This window comes from Gouania willdenowi, chromosome 17, assembly GCF_900634775.1.
Source record: "Gouania willdenowi chromosome 17, fGouWil2.1, whole genome shotgun sequence".
NCBI classification, from domain to species: Eukaryota; Metazoa; Chordata; class Actinopteri; order Blenniiformes; family Gobiesocidae; genus Gouania; species Gouania willdenowi.
In genome coordinates, this window is record NC_041060.1 from 16240879 (window position 1) to 16268343 (window position 27465).

General features: G+C 37.0%; 2 protein-coding genes across 4 annotated transcripts; both read right to left on the reverse strand.

Annotated features, from left to right (window-relative positions):
- Window positions 1-1917: 1917 nt before the first annotated feature.
- dapk3 (death-associated protein kinase 3) lies at window positions 1918-11011 on the reverse strand. Its single transcript, XM_028473637.1, has 9 exons — window positions 10744-11011; window positions 9678-9788; window positions 6648-7008; window positions 6281-6410; window positions 5896-5944; window positions 5789-5815; window positions 5560-5712; window positions 4668-4713; window positions 1918-3565 (listed from the first exon to the last, which is right to left on the reverse strand). Exons 2-9 carry the CDS (start codon window positions 9737-9739, stop codon window positions 3035-3037), a joined length of 1359 nt encoding a protein of 452 aa, XP_028329438.1. The 5' UTR covers window positions 9740-9788; window positions 10744-11011; the 3' UTR covers window positions 1918-3034.
- Window positions 11012-11861: 850 nt separating this feature from the next.
- sppl2 (signal peptide peptidase-like 2) lies at window positions 11862-25366 on the reverse strand. Of its 3 annotated transcripts, none has more exons than XM_028473503.1 (15): window positions 25219-25366; window positions 23866-23982; window positions 22874-23056; window positions 22689-22778; window positions 21927-22066; window positions 20815-20957; window positions 20568-20664; window positions 20201-20317; window positions 18711-18792; window positions 18550-18624; window positions 18397-18459; window positions 18147-18246; window positions 16006-16083; window positions 15598-15758; window positions 11862-13348 (listed from the first exon to the last, which is right to left on the reverse strand). In XM_028473503.1, exons 1-15 carry the CDS (start codon window positions 25264-25266, stop codon window positions 13169-13171), a joined length of 1674 nt encoding a protein of 557 aa, XP_028329304.1. In that variant the 5' UTR covers window positions 25267-25366; the 3' UTR covers window positions 11862-13168. The 3 variants fall into 3 exon arrangements, 2 of the variants coding, with proteins under 2 accessions (XP_028329304.1, XP_028329305.1); XR_003676008.1 differs by having other exon boundaries at window positions 13210-13348; window positions 15465-15758; window positions 25219-25359; XM_028473504.1 differs by lacking the exon at window positions 15598-15758 and having other exon boundaries at window positions 25219-25359.
- Window positions 25367-27465: the final 2099 nt, after the last annotated feature.

The window sequence follows — 27465 nt, forward strand, 5'->3', positions numbered from 1 at the left end:
GTATTTATTTATTTATTTGTTATTTATGATTGCCATGACCATGAACAATTAAAACTAGTCAAACAGCATAATCTTTCTATTTTGATTTTCTGTTAAGTGGGACCAAAGTGTTACATCTTGGTCAAGAAAGGTTGATTAGGACAATATTATTCACACACCTTTTATTCACAGACCATATCATTGCTTACTGTGGGTGCCTGAAATTTAGTTGATAAAAATAGTTTCCGCTGTTTATTGTTGATAACTTAAAAATAATGCAGATTTCTGGCTTTTTCGTGTACTTTGCTAAACCACCACCTTACTGTAAAAATCTAACAATAAAAACCTTGTCCACAAGATATTTACACATCTAAAAACTACTGAAGCCCATTTCTGACACTAAAAAATTTAAAAAAAAATAACCACGGCAAGTCATAATAATGAGTTAGTAAAGTCATAATTATGAGACAGAAGGCCAAAATTATGAGATCGAAAGTCATAATTATGAGATAGAAAGTAATAACTGAGATAGAAAGTAATAATTGAGATAGAAAGTCAAAATTATGAGACTGAAAGTCATAATTATGAGAATAAAAGTCATAATTAAGACAGAAAGTCATAATTATGAGAATAAGTCATAATTGAGATAGAAAGTCATAATTGAGATAGAAAGTCATAATTATGAGATTGAAAGTCATAATTGAAATAGAAAGTCATAATTATGAGATTGAAAGTCAATTATGAGAAAGAAAGTCATAATTATAAGATAAAAAGTCATAATTATGGGATAGAAAGTCATATTTATGAGATACAAACTGAGCATTTGCAGCAGTCTACCAATACTGACTGTTACCGTTCTTAATTACACTTTGAATAATAAACTCAAAACACATATTTTGACTGTTTATTCAGTTCTTACAATCAACACATGGTGCATAGTGTTGACCAGTGCTTCCCAAACTTTTCACAGTCACGTACCCCTTCATTTAACCTGAAGCCATGTACCTCCTACTCCTGCACACTTAAAAAACATGATAATGTAATGTCATATACAGTGTAACTCTACAGTGAAATTTGTCTCTGAATTTTACCAATCCTGTTGAGGAATAATACATAATACAAATATTAAAAATAACCTGTAAGCACAAAATAAAACAATATATTTATAATTATCACCCAATTTATGTATTTAATTTGCCTATTGGCATTTTCAGTAACATTCTTTTATTTTGTAAAAATACAAATAAAACATATTAATCACCCTGAAACTGTAAGATGCAACTCACTGCAACTTTAATAAGAAGGGTGAGGTTGAGAGGATGCACTAACGTTTTTAATGTTAATCGTTCACCAAAGCCTTGTTTTATATTTAGTTTTCATGTCTGTCAAAGTATGTTCATCACTGGAGGGTCGTCTTAGAAAGGCCAATGTATAATTTGTGGCAATGCATGGAGGCTTCTGACTACAGGTCTATTCATATTCTAGTTTCCAATGTTGCCACACTCATTTAAAAAACATTTCACGTAATCCTTATGACAATTGGCGTACCCCACTTTTGGAACCTAGGATGTAAAAAAATAGTTTAAGTACATGAATAAGTCTCTATTTCAAAAGTGTTCTGTCACATTTTTGTATGCTTCATTGCAAATTTACATTAAAAATAATTTTCTCAATATTATGACTTTACAGACTCATAATTATGACTTGCCATAGTGATTTTTTTTAAATAATGAAAGTATAAGAATAAAACAAACAAGTATTTACATTTTATAATGAAATGTCTTCTTTAGTTTCATTGTCTTCCAAAACCTAACACGCACGTTGAATAATTCCACCAGATCACTCAGGTTAGAGATTTTAATTTCCCAACCTAATTATTTTATAGCAGAGGCAGCACCAAAAAAAAAAAACCACAAAACAAAAAACAAAAGAAATGTCTCAGAGATTGCTTTGTTTATTTGAAATAAACAAGGACATTTTAATTTACAGCTCCGTGTCACATCAACAGACGGTTAAAACATCTTTGTCATTGAAGTGCAAATGAGTTTTATTCCTCTCTAGATTATTAATATTAATCTACAGAGTGAACAACAACAAGCTTTGTTATTCAGTGGGAATGTGTGTCTGAGAATGGTCCAATGATTAAAGTGTTTTGCAGGTTTCCATGCACAACTTTTTGGTTTTTACAAGCCTACTGTGCAAATTCTATGTAAGACATTGAGCCGTCTCTTATATAACACGAGAAACAGGTGAGTGCTGATGATCAGTTTACAGGCACCGCGAATGGAAGTTTATACATTCCTCAAACCTAGTAAATACTAGTCTGCAGATTTGGGTAACAGGATTTTTCATTAATTTGATTATTATCTGCAGATTTCACGTTAATTTTTCATGAAGGTGGAATATACGGTTGTCATCGCATTCAGTTATTTACACAGCTCATTGCTCTCAATACAATCCTTTCTTTGTCTTAACGTCCCCTGAAATAAGAATTTTTAGCTGCTTTCTTTTTCAGAAAATGAATAAGAAAGACACCAACAGAAATGACCAACAGAGAATAAAAACATTCCTGGAAATATTTCTCCCCTCCATGTGTAAGGTTAATGTTTATTGCATTTTTGACAGTCAAACCGTCTGCAAACATAAAGAATGACATAAAATGCATTTAGCTGCATCAATTATAAATACTCGCTGACGCCTTTTAAATCAATGAATAATAATATGTATGTAACATTGGTGAGAGAGCTTCCTCTCGTGTCTACGGCTGTTGGCACACTGAGGTTAAAACACAGTTAAAAAGTAAAATGTCAACATATCTGTAGGAAAAAAGTCATCATGGTTTACAAATGACATATAAAATATAGCACATAAAACTAACAGGAATATAAATTAAAGGAAAAAAACAAAAAAAACAAAAGTGACCCTTTTGGTGGAGGAATGTCTTCAGTCTGCTGGTTCTGGTTCTCTCAGAGTTGTGCATAGCATACAATGAGAACGGACCCTCTCCAGTTCTGCTGATGAAATGATGTATGGCAGGTGGATACTAATGTCTGACTCAAGGCATGCTACGAGGCTCGTCCTTCTCCACAGTCATGTTTTTGACCAGCTCCTCCACCCAGCGCACCTCAGAGGCCACCTGCTCAGCCAGAGCCTCGTAGCGGTTCTCCAGATGACCAAACTTGCGTTTGAGGATGTTGGCGGCCTGCATGGTGAGCCGGGCCTCCTCCTGGCACTTTTTGCGCTGGGCCTGCGTGCGCTGCAGCTCTTGGCGGATGTGGCTGAGGTCTCCGGAGATGCTCTGGTTCTCTTCCTTGTACCAGCCCTCCTTCTCCTCGTAGATGGACAGCAGCGCGGCCACGTCCTCCCTGCAGGAGCGCTGGTTGCGCTCCAGGTCTCTCAGACCCTCCTCTGCCACCGCGATCTCCTCCAGCACCTGGGAGAAGCGCTCGAAGTTGACGTAGGTGTTGTTGGGCGGCATGCTGGAGTGGGATTTGATGGTGTACTCCTTCAAACGGGTCGTCTTCAGGCGCCGACGCTCAGGCTTGTGATCTCTCTCCTCTTGGCGCACGTTCCGCCGTTTGATCACCTGGAACGGGACAAAGTTTGATAATAAATGAATGAATAAAACAAAGGAAGTGATCAGCAAAGGATTTAGACTCAAACAGGAAAAACTTAAGACTTAAAAATAACTTCAAGTGTTCTTTGTTGGCCTGGCCTTCATTTCCCACATGTAACAAAACAACAAATGACCTGATCTGTTTTCACTAAATACTCATCACTGCTAACCAGGGTTGGGGTCCAGTATATTTGTAATTGCGTAATTGATAATTAAAATGATGACGTAATTAAAATTTTACTGTATTTATTTTATCGTAATTGAAATAATTGACTTTGTAATTAGCATGAAAATTCTCTAAAAAATGTCAATTAGAATTTAATTAAACGCAGAACTGGGGAACCATATTACAGTTCTATGGCCTACACATATGTAGATAATTTGATGCATTATTATTATTAATAATTAAAAAAATGTGTGTCATGTAAAGTTTTCCACTTTCAGTTCTCGACGATAATGTTACAATTTTCAAAAAAATTGAATTCGAGGGGTATACAGCACTGACAGAAAAAAGGCTCAGACACCAAATATATTAAAACCTATATTTTAGTTGATAAACAAGGCAACCAATAGATGAAAAAAGAAATTTGATGATAGATAATATTTTTAAGTGTATTTACAGCTGAAACTGGGTCAAAACTGACCCGTTACCATCAGAGATACTAACAGAACGCCAACACAAGGAAGGTTAAGTTTTATGGGGGTTATTTATTTCTGCTTGGTAATTGTGATTAAACTTTAGTAATTGTAACTGCTTTCAGGGGAAAACTTGTACATTTTATTTTAATTGTAATTTGAAAAAAATGTCCGTCATCGTAATCATAATTGAGCTAATTGTAATATGTAATTGACCCCAACCCTGCTGCTAACTACCCGTACCCCATCAAACCTGCAGGTTTAGAGTTGCTGTTACACATATTTACAATGACTGTATTATTTCTTATGTTTTTAACATGGCATTTTTAAGGTAAAGTGTTTTCTTTTCCACCCACTGACAGACGCTATGATGATTAAACTAAACAAACATTTACTTTCTGAGGTAACAATCTTATGGCTGACTTAAAGATCTCACCTTGATCCAGGGGTGCTGGAGACTGTCGTCGATAGTCATCCGCTTCCTGCACACATAAATAAACCCCAAAAATAATCAAACCGAAAAAATTATTGAATAATTTAAAAAAAAATCCAACTCCTAAGTGTCATATATTTAGAGCACATTTTAAAACTAGGGCTTTCCTAAATAAAAACTATAAACAGACAAATAGATCAAAAATGTTGACTAAATTCTCTAAAACTATTAATTAGTCTGTTATTTTTTTTACAGTAGCTAGTTTTGATTTGGAAGTTGGTTTCCAAAAGGGATATGTACCACATCAGTTTTGGCGTGCGCACCTCGCGACGTCCCATTTCGTCAAGCATAAATCAGCTGGGTGGTGCTAAGCGCATGTGCCGCTCCAAGCGCATGCCGGCGCGTGCTCATCCTGCTCCGTCTATGTGCATGATTCTCCGCAGCGCATCCCAACAGGTGAACGCAATCACACTAATGAGAAAGTCACCTTATGAACCTATAAAACCTTGTTTATGTATTTCAGGGCTAAAATGAGTTAGTATTTAAAATGTAGCAAATTTCTCTTGAATAAAATTTAGAGTGAAAATATTTAATTTATGTATGAAAATAATACAATATAAAACTAGTTCTGTTGAGAAATTGCTAAATTAAAATGAAGTAATCTCTATAATTGATATAAACATAATGAAAAAGGTTTCAGGTTATAAAAGTAGACCCAAGTTTTCTGTTTGGTTACAAAGCACCGTCACCCGTGATACTGTACATGATGAGTGATAACACGTGTTATAAAGGCTAATTTGCACAATAGGTGTGCTTTCAGATTTGTACTTGTCCTTTGGTGGGTCTTGGGCACCACTGAGCTACACCATTCTGAGTGATGAAGAGTGACTCTTACTTTGGATCCTTTACCAGCAGGCGGCGGATGAAGTCCTTGGCCAGCTCGCTGGTGTTGCTGAAATACTCCTCATCGAAGTCATAGTTGACCCCAGAGATGTTGGTCAGCGTCTCCTGCTTGGTTTCTCCCAGAAACGGTGACGCTCCGCTCAATCTGAGATAGACGTGTCATTATTATACTGCAATGGATCAGGTGTGACATGAGAACGTGACATAAAACACTGACTTACAGAATGTATGTGATCACTCCGATGCTCCTGCAGAGACAAACTATAGTTGAATATCTACAGTCTGACGAGTTGGTGAATGAAAAACACCTGGGTATGTAATATCTTACCACATGTCCGCCTCTAGTCCGAGTGGCTCATAGTTGACGATTTCTGGCGCTGTAAAATCCAAGTGAAAGATTGTCTTAATTAAAGGCAGATGTTGTTTAGTTTGCACAATCATTCACTTAAAGGATGAAGTGGGTGGGCTTGGAAACATCTGTAAACTACGGCACACATTGTTTAGGCAGGCGCACATCTGTAAACTATGGCACACATTGTTTAGGCAGGCGCACATCTGTAAACTACGACACACATTGTTTAGGCAGGCGCACATCTGTAAACTACGACACACATTGTTTAGGCAGGCGCACATCTGTAAACTACGGCACACATTGTTTAGGCAGGCGCACATCTGTAAACTATGGCACACATTGTTTAGGCAGGCGCACTCACCAACAAACTCTGGTGTTCCAAAGATGTTTTTGAACTCGTTCCCTGCTTTAATCTGATGAGCGATCCCAAAGTCTATCAGCTTGATCCTGGGGTTAGGGACGTTTTTGTCCAGCAGCATGATGTTCTCTGGCTGAAAGATGGAGATCACGACAGTATTTGAAAAATGCAATTGACCCCAACCTGCTTAACTGTGATAAAATGATGCTTTATTTTTCTACAGGAGAATAGATAACATCCTTCTATGATATATGGAATTTAAATTTATCAATAATCTAAGCTAGTTCGACATCAATTAAATGTATAGAAAAACCTGTATGTAGTATTATCAATGACACATGACTTTTATAAAAATCAATGTGACGCTGACCTTGAGGTCGAAGTGTGCGATGCGTTTGGAGTGGAGGTAGTAAACACCATCCAGGATCTGCTTCAGAAACTGTGTGGCTTCTTCTTCAGTCAGGGACTCCTTCTCAGCCAGGAAGTCAAACAGCTCTCCTCCTGACACCAACTCCAGGATGAGGATCACATCGGTCTTGTTTTCAAAGACGTCGTGCAGGGTGATGATGTTGCTGTGCTGGATTTCCCGTAGAATGTTCACCTCGCGTTCGATCTCCTCGCGGCTAACGCCCCGTCGGCTGGAGGACAGCCGTCGCTTTTTGATGAACTTGGCAGCGTATTCGATGCTCGTGCTCTTCTCCTTACACTTGCGGACGATGGCAAACTGGCCACTGTGAGAGGAGGTGAATGTAGATGACACGTTGGTATTTCTTGTTTCTTTGTTTTGTTTTTTTACACCGTTTCCTAATTGCAAGCTTTACAGCACCGGGATTATTAGCTGCTGGTTCACCTGATAGTGTTAATTCAAAATCAACTTTATATCACGTGTCAAACATAAGGCCCGGGGGCCAAATCTGGCCCTTTGGAGCATCCAATTCAGCTCGTAGGAGAAAGTAAAAATGAAAAAGAAAACATGAATCATTGTGTATATGGAATTCAACAATATTTGCAGGGGCTGGCAGTCATTTTTAATGTTAAAATGTTGAAAAATGTATCTAAATTCTTGCAAAATCTTGTAATTTCCCTCAAATTGTTAGAAAACAAAACATTTTCTTTAATTAAATAGAAACTGGTCACAAATCTCGGAAATTTAAAGTGAAGACTGATATCTGTCATTTATTACTTGGATATCGTCAGTTTGTTACATATTTTGTATTTCATGTACACTTTCAAGTACAAACTACGGCACAACAATGTACTTTTCCTGCATAAAAACTGTGGCCCTCTTGAGATCAAACTGCTCCGTATTTGGCCCCTGAACTAAAATTAGTTTGGCACACCTGCTTTAGATCATTCAAATGGGTCTACAGAAAAAAGTTAAATTGACAGAGAAAGCATTAATAATCAGTGTGTAAACTGCTAAATAATTCAGTTGTAGATACCTTTTTCCTGCCAAATTCATAAATTCAATGAAACTCCAAAATATTTGCAGGAGCTGCTAGTTTCCCATATCTATATCATATATGACAACGGTCACAAATTGTAAAAAGAACCAATTCTAGATTTTTCTAAAACCCTGCAATTTCTCACAAACAATTTCACAAAATTGCCCAAAATTACACGTTTAAAATAAGCTTACAAATAAAATAACACACAAAAAGAAATATAGGGATACAAAAAAAAAAAAGCTTAAAAATATTACTGTCCTTTATGGTGGGACAAGTAGTTTTTTCTCTGCAGAATTTGCACAATGTGTGCAATTCTTGATTACTTCTAGCAGACAAATCTCCCTGAATGTCACTCATTAAAGAAACTGACAATCTTTAAAAATGTATTTATTTTTATGTACAACCTTTCACTTTGTGGAACCAAATTACTTGTAAACAATATGGATTGAAACCCAACAAAGGTCCTACTACTGAGGAGAAAAAGACTGGATTCTACAAGGCAATAAGACATTAAATAGTTGGATTTTTTTATGATAAAAATTAAAAAAAAAAAAAAAAAAACTTGGCTCAAACCTAACCTGCAGTCTTACATAAAGATCACAACTACAAAATAATACTGATGTTGACAAAAAAAAACAACCTTTGTGCTTACACGTCATGACTCAGGAGAACATTTACTGTAATTTCCACTGCAAACCATTCTTTGCATGCACACACATACACATGCACACACACACCCTTTCCCTTTATACACACTGACAGCAGCACAGGAGCAAAGGCACATTGAAAACCTGTGATGTCATACTTTTGCTGCAATACTGCAGAATAAAGTACACTAAAGCAGAACACTGCATTAGTTCTGTTTTGGGCTTTTTTTTTTAGACCACATAACAATCACAGACTAAAGCTGACATAAATAAAGACAAAACATACAATTGAATGAATTACTGGATGCATTTGGATGCTCAGGCCCAACTGCAGTTTACACCATGCATTAAAATGCAACTCATGCCACAGGGTAGAGTTTCACTGCACAGCTTACAGGAGTGAAAAACTCTGGCACCACTTAAATGTGAAAATGTTGAAGCCACAATAGCCAAAAAAAAAAAAAAAAAAAAAAAAAAATATATATATATATATATATATATATATAAAAAAAAAAAAATATATATATATATATATATATATATATATATATATATATATATAAAAAAAAAAAATAAAAAAAAAATATATATATATATATATTTTTTTTTTTTTTCCCTCAAGTGCTCAATATTCAGGATATAAAGATTTCTGTTAACACACATTGAAGGGCAAATGTTAAGCTAAATGGACTTTTCTGTGCTTTAAACATCATAAAGTGCTATTTGGGCTTCATACACGTGCCCAAAGTGTTTTCTTCATTGATTCCCTCAATCGTTAGTTAGAGGGTGATTTGCTCCTTTCTTACTGCAGGGCGAGCCCAAACACCTCACTCCAATTTGATGAGAAGCCCCTGACTGCAGACGGCGCTCAACGTTCAATAAACCAATCGCGTTCAGACTTACTCTAACCCTAACCGATATCTATTTTGTATGCCTATAGAATTATGTAACATATGAACTTTTTTGGCGGGGAGGAGGAAGTCAGTGTCCCGTCTATAGACACGCCCACTCATGAATATGCATAAGAAGGCCACAAATCAGCCTGTTAGTGTAGAGTTACTCAGAAAGTGACTTTTCAGAAGCTAAAACTCTGGAAAACAGGCGAGTTTGGGAAAATAAACCTCAAATACTATGTTTTTGGGGTTCTTAGAACAAATGGAGATGGGTGAAAAATTGTATAATATGAAACCTTTAACAACCCACAACAACACAAATGAGAGGTGACAAAAAGTTTTAGAGTCATAAATGTTGGAAACCACTTAGTAGGGGCTGGAAAAACAGGAAAGAATTCCTGCTATAACATACCTGCCCAGTTCCTCTCCCATCTCGTAATACAGCTCCACATCCTCCTGCCTGAAGCCGGCCATGGTGTGTGTTCACTCTGACACTGTGTGTGTGTGGTCCTTTTGGTTTCAGCTGTAAAGCAGACAGAACGGTTGAATAACAGAGTAAACATGGCTGAGATAACACAGAAATGAAAATCAGTCCCATGTTATTATCTTGTGTGACATTTCCCCCCCACTTTCTTGCACTTTTAAAACTAACTCCTCAACTTGATCTGCTTTCCTTATTTGGCCTGAGTGCGTTTGGTTTTCAGACACTTTCTCGCTGATGTCAGACTTCTGCATACCAGTCTGACTGACATCATCTCCTAACCATACACACCGTGAGCTATGGCTCATCCATGTGTGATTCTCAGTTTACTTGGTCAATACTTATTATCGCACTGCTTTTTAGGGGAAAACAACTAATAACAACATAAAACCATATCCACTAAACTAGAGAATGTATTAAAATGCTGATGACGTAGCTAGTACAATTGTCCTTTACACTACTGATGTTTTGGTTCTACTGGTAATCTTTGTAAATGGTGACTTCAGTTGTTAAACATATTAAAATGCGCTTGTTTTTAATCCAAACTACCTGTACAAGAAAATTGACGAGTATTACGTGTACATACCGGAACAAACTAAAAACACTGCTTTAAACTGTCCAGCTGAAACGAATTACACAGGTATTAATTTGCTTACAAACCAGTTCATTCGAAACACTATAACCAGCATGAATGGATTATTATCCCCGTTTGACAAAGTAATAAAACACCCCCCGACCCACTAATGCTAAAATATCTGTATTCATATCATGTTTTAATTTAAACAAACTAAATCTCAAAGCAACGACAAAAGTGATTAAAAAAACTGAAGCTACGAAACACTGCTAGCTTAGCAGGTCAAAAAAATCCAACGGTGAAACTTACAGTTAATGACAAGTGTCGTTTAGATATAGAAGAAAGAGCTACATGTAGAGATGAAATACAGAGAAAAACACAGTATTAAATCAAGTCGAAAGACGAAAAATAGTAAGTACTTACGGTTCGACTGCTGACGAGTGCAGCATTCCTATCGTCCAACTCGGTTCAACTAGCATCATGCTAACGATTCATACGGAGGTTCCGCTGCTATGTGTCAAAATAAAAGTCTGACAACGTTCAGTTAGTCGTAGCGGATCATGAGGGTTAAATCAAACCTAAGAAACAAACTGGTTCATCCGAAGAACATTGAATAAACCTACTACAGTATACACCAAAGCACAGCACAACCTAGTTTTTTCATATCTTATCTTATTAAGCCTGAACACACCTGTCATTGATTTATTCACCCCGTGATCTGAAGAAGATGCAATTAAAATTGACTTTTCAAAACAAAGCGTCGCAAGCAATGACAAGTTATGTTAATATGTCCTCAAGCCATTGCGTGTTGACAAATGAGCAGAACTTTTGACGTTTATTGTGAAGGTTAGGAAAGATGATGTTCCGGTATTTATTATGTTTTGATGCAGGTAAACACCGGCAGAAGGAGAGACAGATGGAATGACCTCATGTTGAGTGAAGCACGATTAACAAGATCGAGCCTGCAGAAAGTACAGGATGGCAGTAAAACACCAACCCAACCCTAACAATGGATGTTACAATAATAATAATAATACATTTTATTTGTAATGCACTTTACATTTGACACCAAATCTCAAAGTGCTCCAGGTGATATGAACCACATGCTGTAATAATATAAGGTAAGCCAACAACAGAAAAAACAAAAATGAAAAAACACTTTATTAAACCTAAAGTACCTGAAGAATATACAAATACGTTGAGATGAGAGGGAAAAATAAGTTAAATGGCACATCCTTTTTCTTTATTGTAACACTATTGTGGTTAAATGTGTCTGACAATTAAAGAAGTAGAGCTCCACAAAAATATAATTTATTATCTTTACAAGCACATTATTGACCAAAAATAAAAGGCATCAGGGTCTACTGTTAAATAAAATATAAACATGCATCAAAAAGCTGACGTTGTATATTTGACTCAGTTATAACACCCATTGAGAGCTGGAGATAGGGACCAGCAGACCCTGTAACCCAGAAAAAAGGAACAAGCGGGTCAGAAAATGGATGGCTGGAAGTTGTACTTAAAAAGACAAACACAGCAAGTACAACATTTGTCATCTTTATTCCTCCTTAAAAAAAATTTTGACAGCAAACTATACAGCTGAAATAGTTACCTCATATTAACCTCAAAGCCCACACGATATAAGCATCATGACTGATGTCAGATGAATCTTTACGTTCGTACAAAACGTCATAATATGCCCTCCAACTAGAAACTAGAAAAAAAATAATATAAGCATGTACACTTGACATATCGATTTGCGTTTTGTTCATAAATCCTCGTGTTTTACAGAAAAACATAAAAATACACTTACTCAACAGCGGTCATGAAGTTAAACTAATGTGCAAATGTTTCATACAAACTCATTGGTAACTACCGCTCGCTGCCTCCTCCTCCTGCAGTTTAACAGTACATTTCATAACACGTGCGACACATCCCACCATACCTCTGGGCACAAAAGGGCCCCAAACCACTTTTTTTTTTTTTAAACAGAACTGCGAGTTTGCTGTTTTACCCACTGGAAATTACACAACGTCTGCACACGCTTGATTATAAACTGTGTTATGCAAAAGGTAAATTTAACATAAAATCACGCACCAAAAAGGACTTAAAAGTACAACAAAAAATCCCCAAATGAAACGAGTGCTTTGGCTAACATGACATTGTCAACAGCCCAGAGTTAGTCTCTAAATTCTGAAAATGTAGTTAATTCAGAATAGTTTATTCTGGGAGCAAAAATAAGGTGGGTTTGCTTCAAAATATAAGCTTTTAAATTAAAAGGTCGGCCTTCATCACAAATATCTCCAAGTGAGCGTTGGTATTACCAAACAGCTTTATTCACCAATGACCAATCAATTTGTTTAAATATCTGTAAAATACAAATACCGCATTAAAATGTGATTGTGTTCAAACTATTTCAGTTTAACATCTGGCAAAAAAAAGTGTGAATTTTAAACCTTGACATTTCTATCACAAGACATTCACATTTAGTGAAACTTCATAAAGTAAAACCTGTAACTTTTAGTTTTACATATCTGCAGTATTTACTCTGCATTAGAGGTTTAAAACCCAAACTTAGGTTCCCATCATTAAACTGCTGCTCGTCTGTAAAGCCATTAGAAAGTAAAAGGTAACAATTTCTTGCGTTTGTTGGAGATTTAGGGCTTTTCTTCCCTTTTTAATATTAGTAAAACGAACGAATGGCGTTTCCGTCTCTCAAGCTTTGCTGAGGCATCTGTTGAGAAACAATCCTGCCCCTAAATGTCCCTTTTTGAAATGCCACTGATTTAAGACACAGAAAGAATACAAAAACAGGAGGTCACGAGGGCGATGGTGTTCAGGAGTCATGTCAGTCACATTTCTTCTCCTCTTTGTCATCTTTCTCTGCAGCTTCTCCCTGAAGCGGGTGTTCTGCTGAGTCTTCTTCGCTCTGATTGGCTGATTTTGTAGCCTGTGGCTCAGGTTGTGTGTCGTCTGATGGCGGGGCTGCCGTTTGAGTGCAGTTGATGGGGGCCAGCATTATGGGAGGCTGCGGGGGGGAACAGAGTGGAAGTCCGAGTGAGATGAAAAGATCCTTTCAGCTGAAAATTTAAAATCTTACAAAAAACAGGACACCAAGAAGCTCAAAATCAAAACAATGCAGTCATCCCTGTTTTTTTTGTTTTTTTTTTAAAGCAGTTGAGCCCAATCACAGGAGTTATTTGGTCACTTCAGAGATAATCCTACATGAAATGAGAAATATACTCCCCGTTAAGCATTGAAGGAAAGAAATCCAGCGTGAAAAAACTGTCCTTATCCAAAGATCTCCAAAGTTAATGGTAATCACCAATAATATGAGCCAGTAGTTCTCAACTGATCAGGGACTGACAATTATTCCTTAGAAACAAAATAAACAGATCAAAGGACATAGAACAAAGAAAAAAGTGAATTTAATCAGGGATTCAAAACAAAAAATCTATCTGATAACTCAAAATGTGCTGCTCCCTATGACAGGGGTTCTCAACCTTGGGGTTGCGAGATACTGGGAGGGGGGTTTCCAGATGCCATCAAGAAACCAAAAATATATATTTTTCTAAAAATATGACTCCATTTTTATTTTATTTTTCTTTATCATTTTTCTGCAGTTACACTTGCCATATATTAACCTATTTTCATCACTTCTTCTTGCCACATTCTTATTCCCTTTTAAAGTAAGGTAGGCGATTTTCAAAAGCTAGCATGATTTTGAATGTAGCTTCCCTGACAACTCTGCCTTTACCCCCCTCGCCCCTCCCCTCTGTGCTCCATCTCACTCACATGTACATGTGCGCACAGCTGCTGCAGAAGAGGAGCTCAGCTCATCGATTGTATTGTGTAGGAACGTCGTTGTCTCATGTCTCATTCAGCAGTAAGTAAACAATAAACTTTACCATTATATATATTAAAAACCATGACAAAAAACTCTGTTTGTCAGCAGTGACGCACTTTCAGTGTGAGCTCGTGCATGTGAGAGGTCGAGAACGAGCAGGGAGACGGGATTGGTTAAAAAAAGGTTTTTTTCCATTGGTTGAAGTTATTACAGGTTTACAGCTGGTAGAGTTGATGGATTTTCTCCTTTCCTTTTTCAGAGCACATAATATCTTAATTTCTGTCAGGACATAAAGACAATTTCAACCAAAAACTTAAAAAGTATATCTTGAGAAAATTGTCTACCATAGCTTTAATGCATTTTTGCTACTTTACTCCCATTTCTGCCATCAAATGTCAATGCCTTTTCTGCATTTTTTTTTTCCATTCTCAAGACATTCTTTCCACCACTTTGCCCACCTAATGTCACATATGTTGACCATTATTGTCACTTTTAACTTCTTTTCACCATAATTCATGCTTATTTTTTGTCAATTTAACCACATTCACGATTTGTCATGCCCATTATTTGCCAGTTTAAACTAATTGCTCCTACTTTTTAAAGTGCATTACCCCAATGCCCCTGGAATGTTCAACTTTTAACCTGTTTCTGCGTTTTTTAAAATCCCATTTCATCACCTTTTCCACCATTTTTGGTCACTTTTAACCCATTTTATTTCTGACTAAAACAAGGATTTACATCTTTAAAATGACTATATACTATGGCCCGAATAATAAGAAACTTTCTGGATAACAGTGGATATTATTCAGATCAATAAATAAATGTGGTTATCACAGATTCATAGAACACTGGACCATCATTTTGCTGACTTTATGGATGGGCCCCAAAAATCTCTCCCCTTTATCCCCCTTATAGATGGCCCTGTCTCCACATGACTGCTCTTCAATGTTCATGTCTGTGTTCAACCACCCTCAGCTACAGTGGGGGTCCCCGATCTCTGGAACCTTCATTTTGGGGGTCACTGGCTGAAATGGTTGAGAACCACTGCCTTATGAGTCTGTATTCTACTACATACTAAATGTTCAACACAAAAGCACAGGATCATCTTTTGTTTTTGTCATTTCAAATGCCGTCGACCAGTTGAGAACCTCTGAATCGAACCCACATCTCCAATCAGCGCTTCCAGTAATAATGCTAATCCCAGTTCCCAGTCAAAGACAAGCTGAGCCCTCACACACAATAAAACAGCAGGAATGACAGAGGGACAGTAAAACAGTAAAAAAAAACGTTACTCAACTTTAAATTCTATATTACTCTGCATGTTTTATCGCTTTTACTTTCTTTATGGGAGTTCTTTGTTTTTCTCTTTTTGTAAAAAACAAAGTCTTTGTCCTTTCCGACCCGTGCAGTCATATCAAACTGGTATTCACCACAAATCCACTTCCGGTCCAGAACTGGGGCAACTCCCTGCGCAGCAGCGCTATAACCAGGCTGGTGAGCAGAGTGCAAGGCACCAGGTAGAGCAACGCTGGCTGACCCATCTGCATCACAGCCAGAGCCACGAAGGTGATCAGCAGGCCGATGCCGTAAGCTAAACACACACACACACACACACACACACACACACACACACACACACACACACACACACACACACACACACACACACACACACACACACACACACACACACACACACACACACACACACACACACACACACACACACACGTCTTTACTGTAAAAGAGATCTGACTGGTTTCCTTGTGTGTTATCATGTGCACCCCAGGTACAAATCAATCGTTTACATTACAATGTGTAATTTTACATGCACGTACCAATAGTACAGGCCACAAAGTAGATCCTGGAGGATTGGGTTAAAATGTCAAACCTGTGACAGTACACCACCAGCAGGCCTAACGGAGGAGAAAGAGTGATATCCATTATTAATTAATAATATGACGAGTATTGGTCTGTCTGAACTTCATTTAAAATTAAACACCAGCTCTCAGAGGCACAAACCTCCACCAAGCACCAAACATCTACTTTGCCAGATATTCACATTTATCTGGATCAATGATCCTGATCATGGTACTATGATCACCATTCACACTTTATAGGCTCAGAATAAATTTATATCCTATTAATAACAATATAGTAGGTCCAAATGGATGGAAATCCTAGTTTTTTTTTTTTGAAAAATCAAGAAGAAATGCGCATTCCAGATCTGATGTAACTGTAGGATAATTGAGGAATCAACCCGACATAACTGACTCAAATTCAATAAAGATCGATTATTACAATTTCAATAATGATGATGATGAGATTGGGATTTTTTGATTTTTTAAACTGATCCAGAACCAGTATATTGATTCGAATCCCCTCCAAAATGTAATGGAATTATCCATGGCATAAGGCAGAGGATCCCAACCTTCCATTTTGATATCACAAATGTCCAGAGACCAAAGAGACATTTTTATTGTTCTTTTATTTTCTAGAATTAGTGTTTGATCACGTTTATTAAGTACGTTACAAATACAGAACAGCCAGGATTAGAGCACAAAGCTTCAAGTAACAAGATGCTCCACCCATTTTTAAACTACTTTACTTACTTACTACTATTTCAAAAAGTTTAAGTGTAGAATACAGTTATTTGATGTTTATTGTCTGTGTGATGTGCTAATTTGAAAAAAATGTAAAATTATAATTTTAAGCAGTCTTTTACAAAAGTTTTATTTTATTAATAGACATTTCAGGCAACCCCCTCTTAATTCCAGGCTGCCCCACATGGGGTCTCGACCCCAAAGTTGAAAAAAAAAACTGGCGTAAGGTCTATATCTATCTATCTATCTATCAGTTCACTAAACTACATTTTGTAAATTATGAAAGGATATGTGAAAGAAAGTCACAGAGGAGGATCAACTCGTCTGTCACAGGAACAAACTTTCAGCAGGATTCTCTGTATCTGTACTAAACTACATTTATATACATATTTCTTTTAATTTCACATTTATACCAAGAAGGAAAAAGCTGTAATTGTGCCCGATGGGTTCAATGTTCTGTCATAACCTGGGTTGGGGTCAATTAAATTTTTCAATTACAATTAACTCCTCAATTATGATTACAGTGATCAGCATTTTTTCCAAATAAAATTAAAATAATCATTATCCCCCTGAAGGTAAATTACAAATTGCATCCTTAATTACTAAAGTTCTATTAAAATGAATCACAATTACTAAGTCTTTAATAAATAACCGCATAACACGTAACCATCCTCTTGTGTTAATGTCTCTTATGATAACTAGTTTGTTTTGACCCATGTCTTAAATCAGTTGTAAAATACACAAAAAAATATTATCTATTATCTAATTTGTTATTCATCTCTTGGTTACCTTATTAGGCTTCCTAATTAATTAAAAATATTGGTATTAATATTTTTGGTGTGGGTATCTGAGCCTCTTTTCTGTAAGTTTACCCCTAAATTTAAATTTGTTTTTTTAAATGGTAAAATTATTCTCAAGAGAACTGACAGGTATTGGGAAATGTTGTGTTTTATTAAATTGTAAATTCCTGTTTTTATAGAATTTCCATGCCAATTACAAATACCAAGTCAATTATCTGAACTCAATTATGATTACAAAAGCAACAGATTTTTTCCAATTACAATTACAATTATAAATATGTCATAATTGCAATTAATTATCAATTACGCTGTTACAATTATAGTTGACCCTAACCCTGGTCATAATTGAGCATTATGAATAAAGTGTTATCTGGTTAAAGAGGAAGACTGCCTACACTCTGATCTACAGTAAGAAAATTATAATAATTGACTGACAGTTGGCAGTCAAAACAAATCAGGAGATCAAAGTACATTTCTGAGTAAATTTCCTGAAAAAAGTTGTCTGAATAAATAAAACTTTAACATATTATGATAAGAAGATACAGTAAATGTGTATTAGGAGTGACGATGACACACCTGGTACTAAGATGTCACCAAAGCCGAGGAGGGAGAAGGGACGATCACAGAGAGCCAGAGGGGAGGAGTTTAATCTGGGCACTTTGAGCACCATGGGAAGCTGGAGGAGCCATAAAAGAACAAGAATCATTACATTTCAGTAACTTCTGACGTCTCTGATGATTCATCTTAGAGTTAATGCTCGCTACGTTGGACTTGGAGAAAAGCACATCGATGATGGTGTGACTTTTATTAAAAGCTCAGGATTCACCTTCTCATGAGTGGATGAGTCTGAGGGACCTGCTGCCACCTCCACCATTATACTCTCCCCACTCTATGAACACAGCATCAGTAGCTAACGTTAGCATGTGGCGCAGTGAGCCGACCACTAAGCAGCATTGTTGGAAAAATGCTCCTGACCAACCTTTGTGAAGAAGGGTGTGATAAATACAAAAAACACGTCGTAGACAAACAGGACTGACAGTAGTAACGTGCAGGCCTGTAGGAGAGAGAGAACATCACATTATTAACTAAAAACATTTCATCAACAGTTTAATAGTGTCTCTTCTCAATAAGAAAACCCACCTTAAATGTTGGCAGCCGCACAGTTTTCAGCATGTAGAGACAGAAGGCGATCCCAAGGGTGTCCTGTAGCACCCAGGCCCACCTGCAGCACATCATCATCATCACACAACAATCAAACACATTCAAAACTGTTATAATAGAAATATATGTAAAGCTGTAACATATACCTCCATCACTATTATTAGTTAATAACTAATTAGTACGTGAAATAACATATAATGAGGGCGATTAATTATCACTATATATGTTATACTATTGTAAATTTATATTAAATCCATCGGTTATTATTATGTATGTGTAAATAAAGTGAATTGTCATTATATAGATATATATATAGAGAGATAATATACATTTATTAACAATTATGTATTAGTAATTGGCATTTTATTTATTGCAATGAAGTTGATGATGTATACTGTATAATTATAAACTGTTTATCAGTGCAGTTGATCGATTATATATCAATGCATGTTGTATATTAAATCCATTCATCATGTACAGGAAGAAATTGATTCAGTAATATTTCATAGCGCTATAATTGTATTGATCTAAGAAATGTAAAAATCCCTTTATTTTACCATTTTTTTTAATAACAAAAAGACTATGAAATTGCGCTACTTTATGCATCGCACGTAAACGCCTGGTCACTGGGTGTCAGTGAACCACATCAGATCTTGTTAAACTACTTCACTCCTCAATGCATTTTCATAAGACATACTGTTAGATGTATGTGGTTCCTTTTTTTTTTAAAGAATTTAAGACCTTAAAAGAATCAGAATATGTTATAGTAGCAAAAGTTAAATCTTTTTGAAAAAATGTAATTTGACAGTTTGATGATTATACCACTTGATATTGATACTTGAATTACAGTTAGTTACCATTTACTTGTTCTCGCAAGCTTAGAAAAAAATGATATTAATTGTATTTCATACCATTTTGTACTTGTAAAGGGGAAATTTGTAATCACTGATATTGTGATATATGTTGTATTGTTTAGTATCGGGATATATTGTTTTGTGACATCATGTCATCAGATATATGGCAATGCACACCCCTAATATTAAGTAACAGTAATACTGAAATGAATCATAGGGTGATACAAGTGTAAACTTCCTCCTGCTCCTTTTCGATCTTTATTCCTCATTTTCCTTTATTTTTTGAAGTTTTTGTTTGAAATAAAATGCCAAACAAACAAATATCTTGGTTTGAGCTTTGGTTTTCATGCTTACGAACAAGATACTACAGGAAAACACCACACCAACAACGGCTGCAGATTTAAACACACTTTCACCATTTTCAAATGAGACGTGTTCACTCGGTCATCAAGGTGAAACAAACTCTTCCAACAATCAAGGCTGTTTGAGCTGATTTGCAATTGATTGTTACACATTACCACAAAACACTGCCTAAGCAGTCTTATCGAGTTTTTCTATTGGTGCCTGAAAACCAATGTTCTGCAGAAAGGTGAAGATGATGCATGGGACACTTACTGATCCTCATTGCGAAACACCATCCAGACGATGCTGACGCTAATGCAGAGCGCTGACAGCAGTAGCATGCGAACCTGTGGCCTTTTGTGCAGATATGGCAAGTTGTTTTCAGGGATCCTGTTGACATACAAGTAGAAACACATAATGTTAGCACTTTCTGTCCAGGAAGCCCAAGCTTTATCATACCCGATTCCCATGATGTTCAGGAAACAAAAAAAACAGTTCACTACCAGAAACATGAGCTTCAGCATGTTACAGGAAGCAAAGACACTGTGCAAACTCTAATCATCGTTTGACTAGTAGACAGAGAGAGAAAGACGATTGGACGATTCCCGTTATCTGCCATGTTGGATGTGAAGGTTCTGACCTGCACTTGCAGAAAGGAATCCTCCTGATGAAAGGCCACAGACAGCTGTAGAGTCCCACAGAAGACGCCACGCAGAAGATGGCGATGACCCAGAGGACTGCAGAGAGAAAACTACAGTGTGATGCAGGACATGAGCACACATCATTATGGGACATCAATGGTCCACTACAGTTATGACACTGATGAGAAACTTGTGTTGAAAATTTAAACAAACTTGTCTCGTGACTGATGCAAGACAAAGTCGTACCAAGGTAGTCGTAGAAGAAGTAGAGAAGCACCAGCATGTTACAGCACATGAAGACAAACACGCAGATCATGATGGGAGTGACATCCACCGTCTCCTCGTCCTGCTTTTCAGCGCCATCGTCACGCTTGTGCTTCATGTAGCGTCTGCAGGAGGGGAAACCACACTTAGTGTTGTAGCGACAAAGGCAAGGCAAATGTATTTGTATAGTGCATTTCATACACAAGGCAACTCAATGTGCTTTACATGATCAAAAAGTGCAACAGAAAACATTCAACGGCTTAAAAATCAATAAAAACATTTAAAATCAACACTAAAAACATTAAATCAAGATCATGACCAAAAATCTCCCTCTCAATCATACGCAGCAGAGAAAAACAGTGTCTTTAACTTTGATTTTAAAATGTTCACATTAGATGCTGACTTCAGCTCTGATGCAGTTTGTTCCACTTCTTTGCAGCATAACAACTAAAAGCAGCATCGCCATGTGTGCTGTGAACTCTGGGCTCCACTAACTGACCTGTGTCTATAGATCTGAGAGACCTGATGGGTTCATACTAACATCTCACTGATGTATTTTGGACCAAACCCATTCACACATTTATACACCAGCAGCAGAACTTTAGAATCACAGTGTGTTGCTTACTTCTTACTGAAGGTGTGCATTGCTATGAATTTGATGATACGATACAATTCACGATTTGCATGTCAAGATACAATATATCCTGATACTACACAATACGATATACATCACATTATCAAAGATTACAAATTTCCCCTTTACTAGTACAAAATGGTATGAAATACAATTACAATTTTTAAACTTGCAAGAACAAGTAACTGGTAACTAACTGTAATTCAAGTACCAACATCAAAAACAAGTGGTATGTTTATCAAACTGTCAAATTACATTTTTCAAAAAGAGTTCACTTTGGCTTTGACAAGAGATTCTGATAAGTTCTTAAATTCTAAAAAAGTGATACGTGCTATGCATATGTTAGGCCAAATTAAATGATTTTTCATTAAAAAACATGACCATTTCTTAGCTCGATACGATAGTCACGCGGTGAAATATCGTGATCTCTTGCTGAATAGATTTTTTCTTACACACTTACTTCTTACTGTCTCTGCTGCCTGCCCAGTAGCCTCCTATGGCCACTGTCCCCACAGCCATCAGGAAGATAATCACCATGTTGTAGTCCAACACCGGTTCGTTGGGAGCATACATGGCAACCAGCCTTCCTTTGCCAAACGTCTGTAAAAGAAATGAAGTGTTAGACCAGGCTTTGTTTGCAGGTACAGAGCTCACTACACAATGAAAACCCATCATTCACTCATTTGAACCCTCAATTATTATTAACACATTTTACCCTTGGGGTCAATCTGGTCAATAACCCCTTGATAATGAAACCTTGACCTGTTCTGTAACACCACCATCAGGCAATACTTTTAAATCAAAATCAATTCATCCTGAATAGTTTTTATCCAAATCTTTTCAACTTTACTGACCACAGTATGAGTATGAACCTTATTGGTTGTGGTGATGATATGACCTTTTCTGCATCATATAAACTCAAAAGTATCAACTCTGCACCTGCAGGTGTAAAGATATAAGGTCACACACAGACAGACCAGTTTTACACAGCTAAAGCAGCTTGGGGTCAAATTGACCCCAGAGGAACAACAATGCTACAATATGCGTTCAGCACATAAAAAAAAAAGAGATAATTTTAAGCTTAATCAATTGCACCCATCAAATTAGGAAAGGTCCTGATATATGAGGCAAAAAATAAGCCAACTATTATTTTTTTAATCATAAATATTGAATGGGGTCAAATTGATCCCAAGAATAATAGGAGGTCGTGCTCTCTTCTCACCTTGCTTATGTCCAGCATGTCTGAGTAGCTAAGCAATGCCACAGGAATGTCAATCTCCTCATATTGTGTCTTGTTTCCTGCTGGAGGCGTCTGTAGAAATGTGAAGACCAAACATTTCATGTTTGCGAGAGGTGCTGATCTGTTCATACATGAGGTCCAATGACAATTAACCACTTCCAGCTCACCAGTCTGTCTTTGCTCACAATGAGCAGGCCCTTGGCTCCGTTGATCTGGGCTAGGCGAACCTTTTCATAGAAAGTGCAGTTGCCCCTCATCACCATGGGGATGCGATTTGGGAAGCCTCCCTCTGGCACATCAGAGGGTGAACACAGGACCGATGACGTCAAGTCGTAGATCTGGAGTCTTGACTAATAAAAAAAAGGGATTTGCAACACAAATTTGTACTGATTTCATTTGACTTCTATTTCCTTTCATTAAACACTGGTTATTCAATGATTTCTATATTTGTCATTTTAGCAATGAGAATAACTACAAGCCAAATAATTCATGTATTTGTTATCATGACTTAAAATATTGTTAATACAGATTACAGTAACGCATTTCATTCCACGAGTCTTACAGTCGGTTTAGGAAACAGTTTCCAGAGTCTCGAGTTTGTTTGTTTTATTTAGGTTCCCATTAGCTATACTGCAAAAGCAGCAACTATTCTTCCTGGGTCTACATCACAGACTGTACAGTATATGCAAAATACAACAAACAGATTAAATAAGATCTACAAACTTGTACATCTAAGTTCATCGGTTTGTTGTAATTCGCAACTGCCATGCATATTTATAACATTCACAAAGAAAAAAGAAAATATAACCAAAATAAAACACAATAACAAAGGCATACATAATACATAACATTAACTGAAATGCACACAACAAAGAAATACAAAAATGAAAGTAAACTAATAATTGATAAAAGAATAAATAAAACTACCTGTTTGCAAAAATATTCAGGTACAAAAATTATGCCATACATTACACATCAAGATTCAGCACACAATATGTAATTTCAGTATATAATAATTCTTATTCTTGAGTAATAATAAATAGTCTCTCTTAGAAAAATTAATGTAAGACTTAACCAAGGACAATTTCAGTCGTGAAAGATTCTATCAATCATCGTTGTACACCACTGCCTTTGCGCCACACTCTCATGACTGACTTACTGCCTTGTTGAGGTCCTGAGGTAGACGAGCCCATTGGGAGTTGAAGAAAATGCAATAATCTTTTCCTTTGCTTTTAACAGTGTCACTGAAATGGGCCATTCCATACTCTCCCACCACCTGGAAATAATAACACAAAACAATGTGAACACGGGGGACATTATTTTCCCACCAAACCAATGACGACAATAATGTTTGACTAGATGAGTTACGTAATACTTTTGGAGACGGAAAACATAACTGACAAAACAAAAATAATAGTACGTAATGACTTTTTAACTTTTAAAAAATGTTGAACATGTTCTATAGCAGGGGTGTCAAACTCATTTTAGTTCAAAGGCCAAATACGAAGCCAAATTAGAAAATATGCACAGCACTGATAATATAAAAGCAATAAATGACAGATATCAGTCCATACGCGATCTTTAATTTTTGTGTGATTTGGGGACATTTTGAGGAATAATTGGAAGAAAATTGCAGGATTTTAGAAAAATGTAGAGGTTTATTTTATTTTACACTTTAAGATTAAAAATGTCTGCCATCCATCATTTGTTAATATTGCACAGTTCAATTTGTGTATTATTGTGAAAACATCTAGCTGACACATCTACAACTGAATTATATGGTAATTTACACATTATTTACGGTTTATAACTTATAACTGTGAACCAAATTGGATGCTCTAAAGGGGCGGACTTGGCCCGCGGGCCTTAAGTTTGATGTGTGTTCTATAACACAGCCCGAGTAACACAATCTCTGTCAGTTAGTTAATAGTTTATTTACACTTGATATACAATCAAGTTTAAAATGTGAGTGTATATCAATCATAATTCACTATCATTTATGGAGGTTAACAAATACACAAAATTTACTCAGATTATTATAATTTTTTTAAATGGCTTATTAAAATAAAACAAAAAATGTTAAAATCTAGCTTTAGTCTGGGCTAAAGATTTAAATATTATTAATATTCTGCCACCAAAACTCTTGTTTCCAGTTTATTATGAGTCAGTGATCCCACATTCCTCTGTCCATTTTTGGGCTGCGACAACTATTACCTGATTCACAATGATTCTTAGAAAGAAAACAGCTTACTTCTTAAGATTCACTGTTTGTGTCAAGATTGTTGTGAACCAGATGCAATTCTGCCTTATTAATACAACACAATGTGAACGGTGACGACATGTGGATGTCCCAGGGCCCGTGGTGATGTCCGCAAGCTATCAGCCATAGCTCCTAAGCTAATATTCCGGGAACACGGACAGACGGGGGGAAAACAGTGTTTGTCAAACACTAATATCCTTCACAACACACCGCCAACCATCGTAGAAAAGACAGATATGGCCTCACTCTCACCTCATGGATGAGAAAGGCGGCCCAGACCAGTGTTAGACGGACCCTCATGACGAAGTGACCGTTGTTGTTTCCTCCATCAACCAACTGAGCCAGCTGCACCAGCTGTGCCGACAAGACAACGCCCACAACTCCAAACGAGCACTGTGATTGGCTCACAATTTTAGTACCGATAGGTTATTGGTTAGAGGTCACGTCCTTCATACTTTCATTAAAAAAAGAAAAATACAGACAGTGGTACCAGTTAGTAAGTTATTTATATATTAACGCAAAGTAAAGTGCTTTGAATGTCTATGAAAGGCGCTATATGAAATATGACGCAATTTATTCTTACTTCTAAAGAATACTACATGTACTAGGGGTTCTCAACTGTGTGGTCTGGACCCCATTTGGGGTCGCGAGACACTAGGAAGGCGTCGCCAGATTCCTTAAAGAAACAAAAAATATTTCTTTAACAACTTGGGCCCATTTTTGATTACTTTTTTACCCTTTTTCTGTAACTACCCCAAACTTGCAATATTCCAATCTATATTTTGATCACTTTTTCTTGTCATATTTTTGCTCCTATTAATGCATTTTTTTGTTACATTACTCACATTTCTACCACTTTTCCATCAAATTTCAAAGCATTTTCTGCACGTTTTCCCACTTTCAAGATGTAACCTCAAGGCAAGGTTACCAATAGTGTCTTTGCACCTTTTAAACAGTCAGCGTTCACACCCCAAAAGTATAATTAAATAATCTTGCACTACAATTTGCCAGATATAAAAATATAGGGACAACCCGGATTTCACAGCAGCACAAAGCTATTTAAAGTGCAGTAGTGCATTGGGGTTCACAGAAAGATTGTAATTAAATACGATATAGTGGACGGGAGCAGATCATTCGCTCCACATGTATCGTCTGCTGGCATAAACACAAGATTCACTATTAAGACCACATTCTGTATTTCTATACCAGACAGATGAATACACAATACAATACATAACCAGCATAACAAAAGGAAATGAAAATACAAAAAACATATAAAACACATTCACTTTTGCAACACACCCTCACCTGCTGTAGTGCAGTTATTACCACCGACACAGGATCTCTATCTGGTACCAGGCCTCGTACTGTGCACTCGACAGAAATCACAATTAACCACCCATCACCCTATCATCAGAATATAAAAAGAAGAAAATGTCTGGAGGCACGTTAAACGTAGCCATAGCCCCCCGGACTATAGAGGGTTTTCACCGACGTCACTTTCTGGGCAGTAATCCGGATGCCCGGCCATGTTGGAGGTAAACGGATGTTGACGCTACATGTTGGAGGCTCACAGAGGTGTACTCCGCGATGGATAAATCTCAGAAATTCTCCTCAAAATGCATTATAGATGTAAAGGCATACAGGAAGGACTTGGTCTGTAGGAAAGGGCACGGTATTTGGAAAAGATAAGTTTTATTGGTGGTGCAGATCCATACAAGTCGGCTTCCTCGTCTTGGATCAATGACAAACCGAAGAGTCTTCCGTCTATTATGTATCCGGCCTACGGAGCAGCGGAGCCTCATACCAACGGTGTCCCCAGCGGAGGAGGCATAAGCAGTGTGATCGGAAACAGGAGCAGGGCTAGCAACCAAGCTAAAAGCTAATCCTCAGAGAACGCCGCTTCCTTCCATCCTGCGTTGTAATGTCCACTCCCTGGAGAACAAACTGGACTACCTGAAGCTGGATTTAAATATAAGATGGGTGGCGGTGTTTGCATATACACCAATAACAACTAGTGCAACAATGGCGAGCTAGTCTCATGTCACTGCTCTCCTGATGTAGAACTACTGACTATAAAATGCAGACATAATTCTCCCTGATTTGTTATAACTTTTGTCAGTCTATAAAACTCCACGTTTTTCACAATCTGACCAATTAGTACAGCCAAAAACACAGCAATAATTCACCATTTCCTCTCAAAATTCGGGATTTGGTCGTTTGTGTGCCGTTTGTAAACTTGCTCCTTATCTCCAAAATGGCGACTTCCGGGTTGATGACGCGCCGTGAAAACCCTCTATCAGTAAAAGAAACACAGGACTAAACAACAGTACAAAGTACCTGCACCACACTGGCCCACGCAAACCACTGCCTATCTCATCAGTGAGATCACTCCACACAGCAGTAACCTGAACAGAGTCCGTATAATCAATAAGTATATAAAACTTAAAGTTATAATAAACAGCCATGATATTCACGCGACCACAGCCTCTGGCGTCC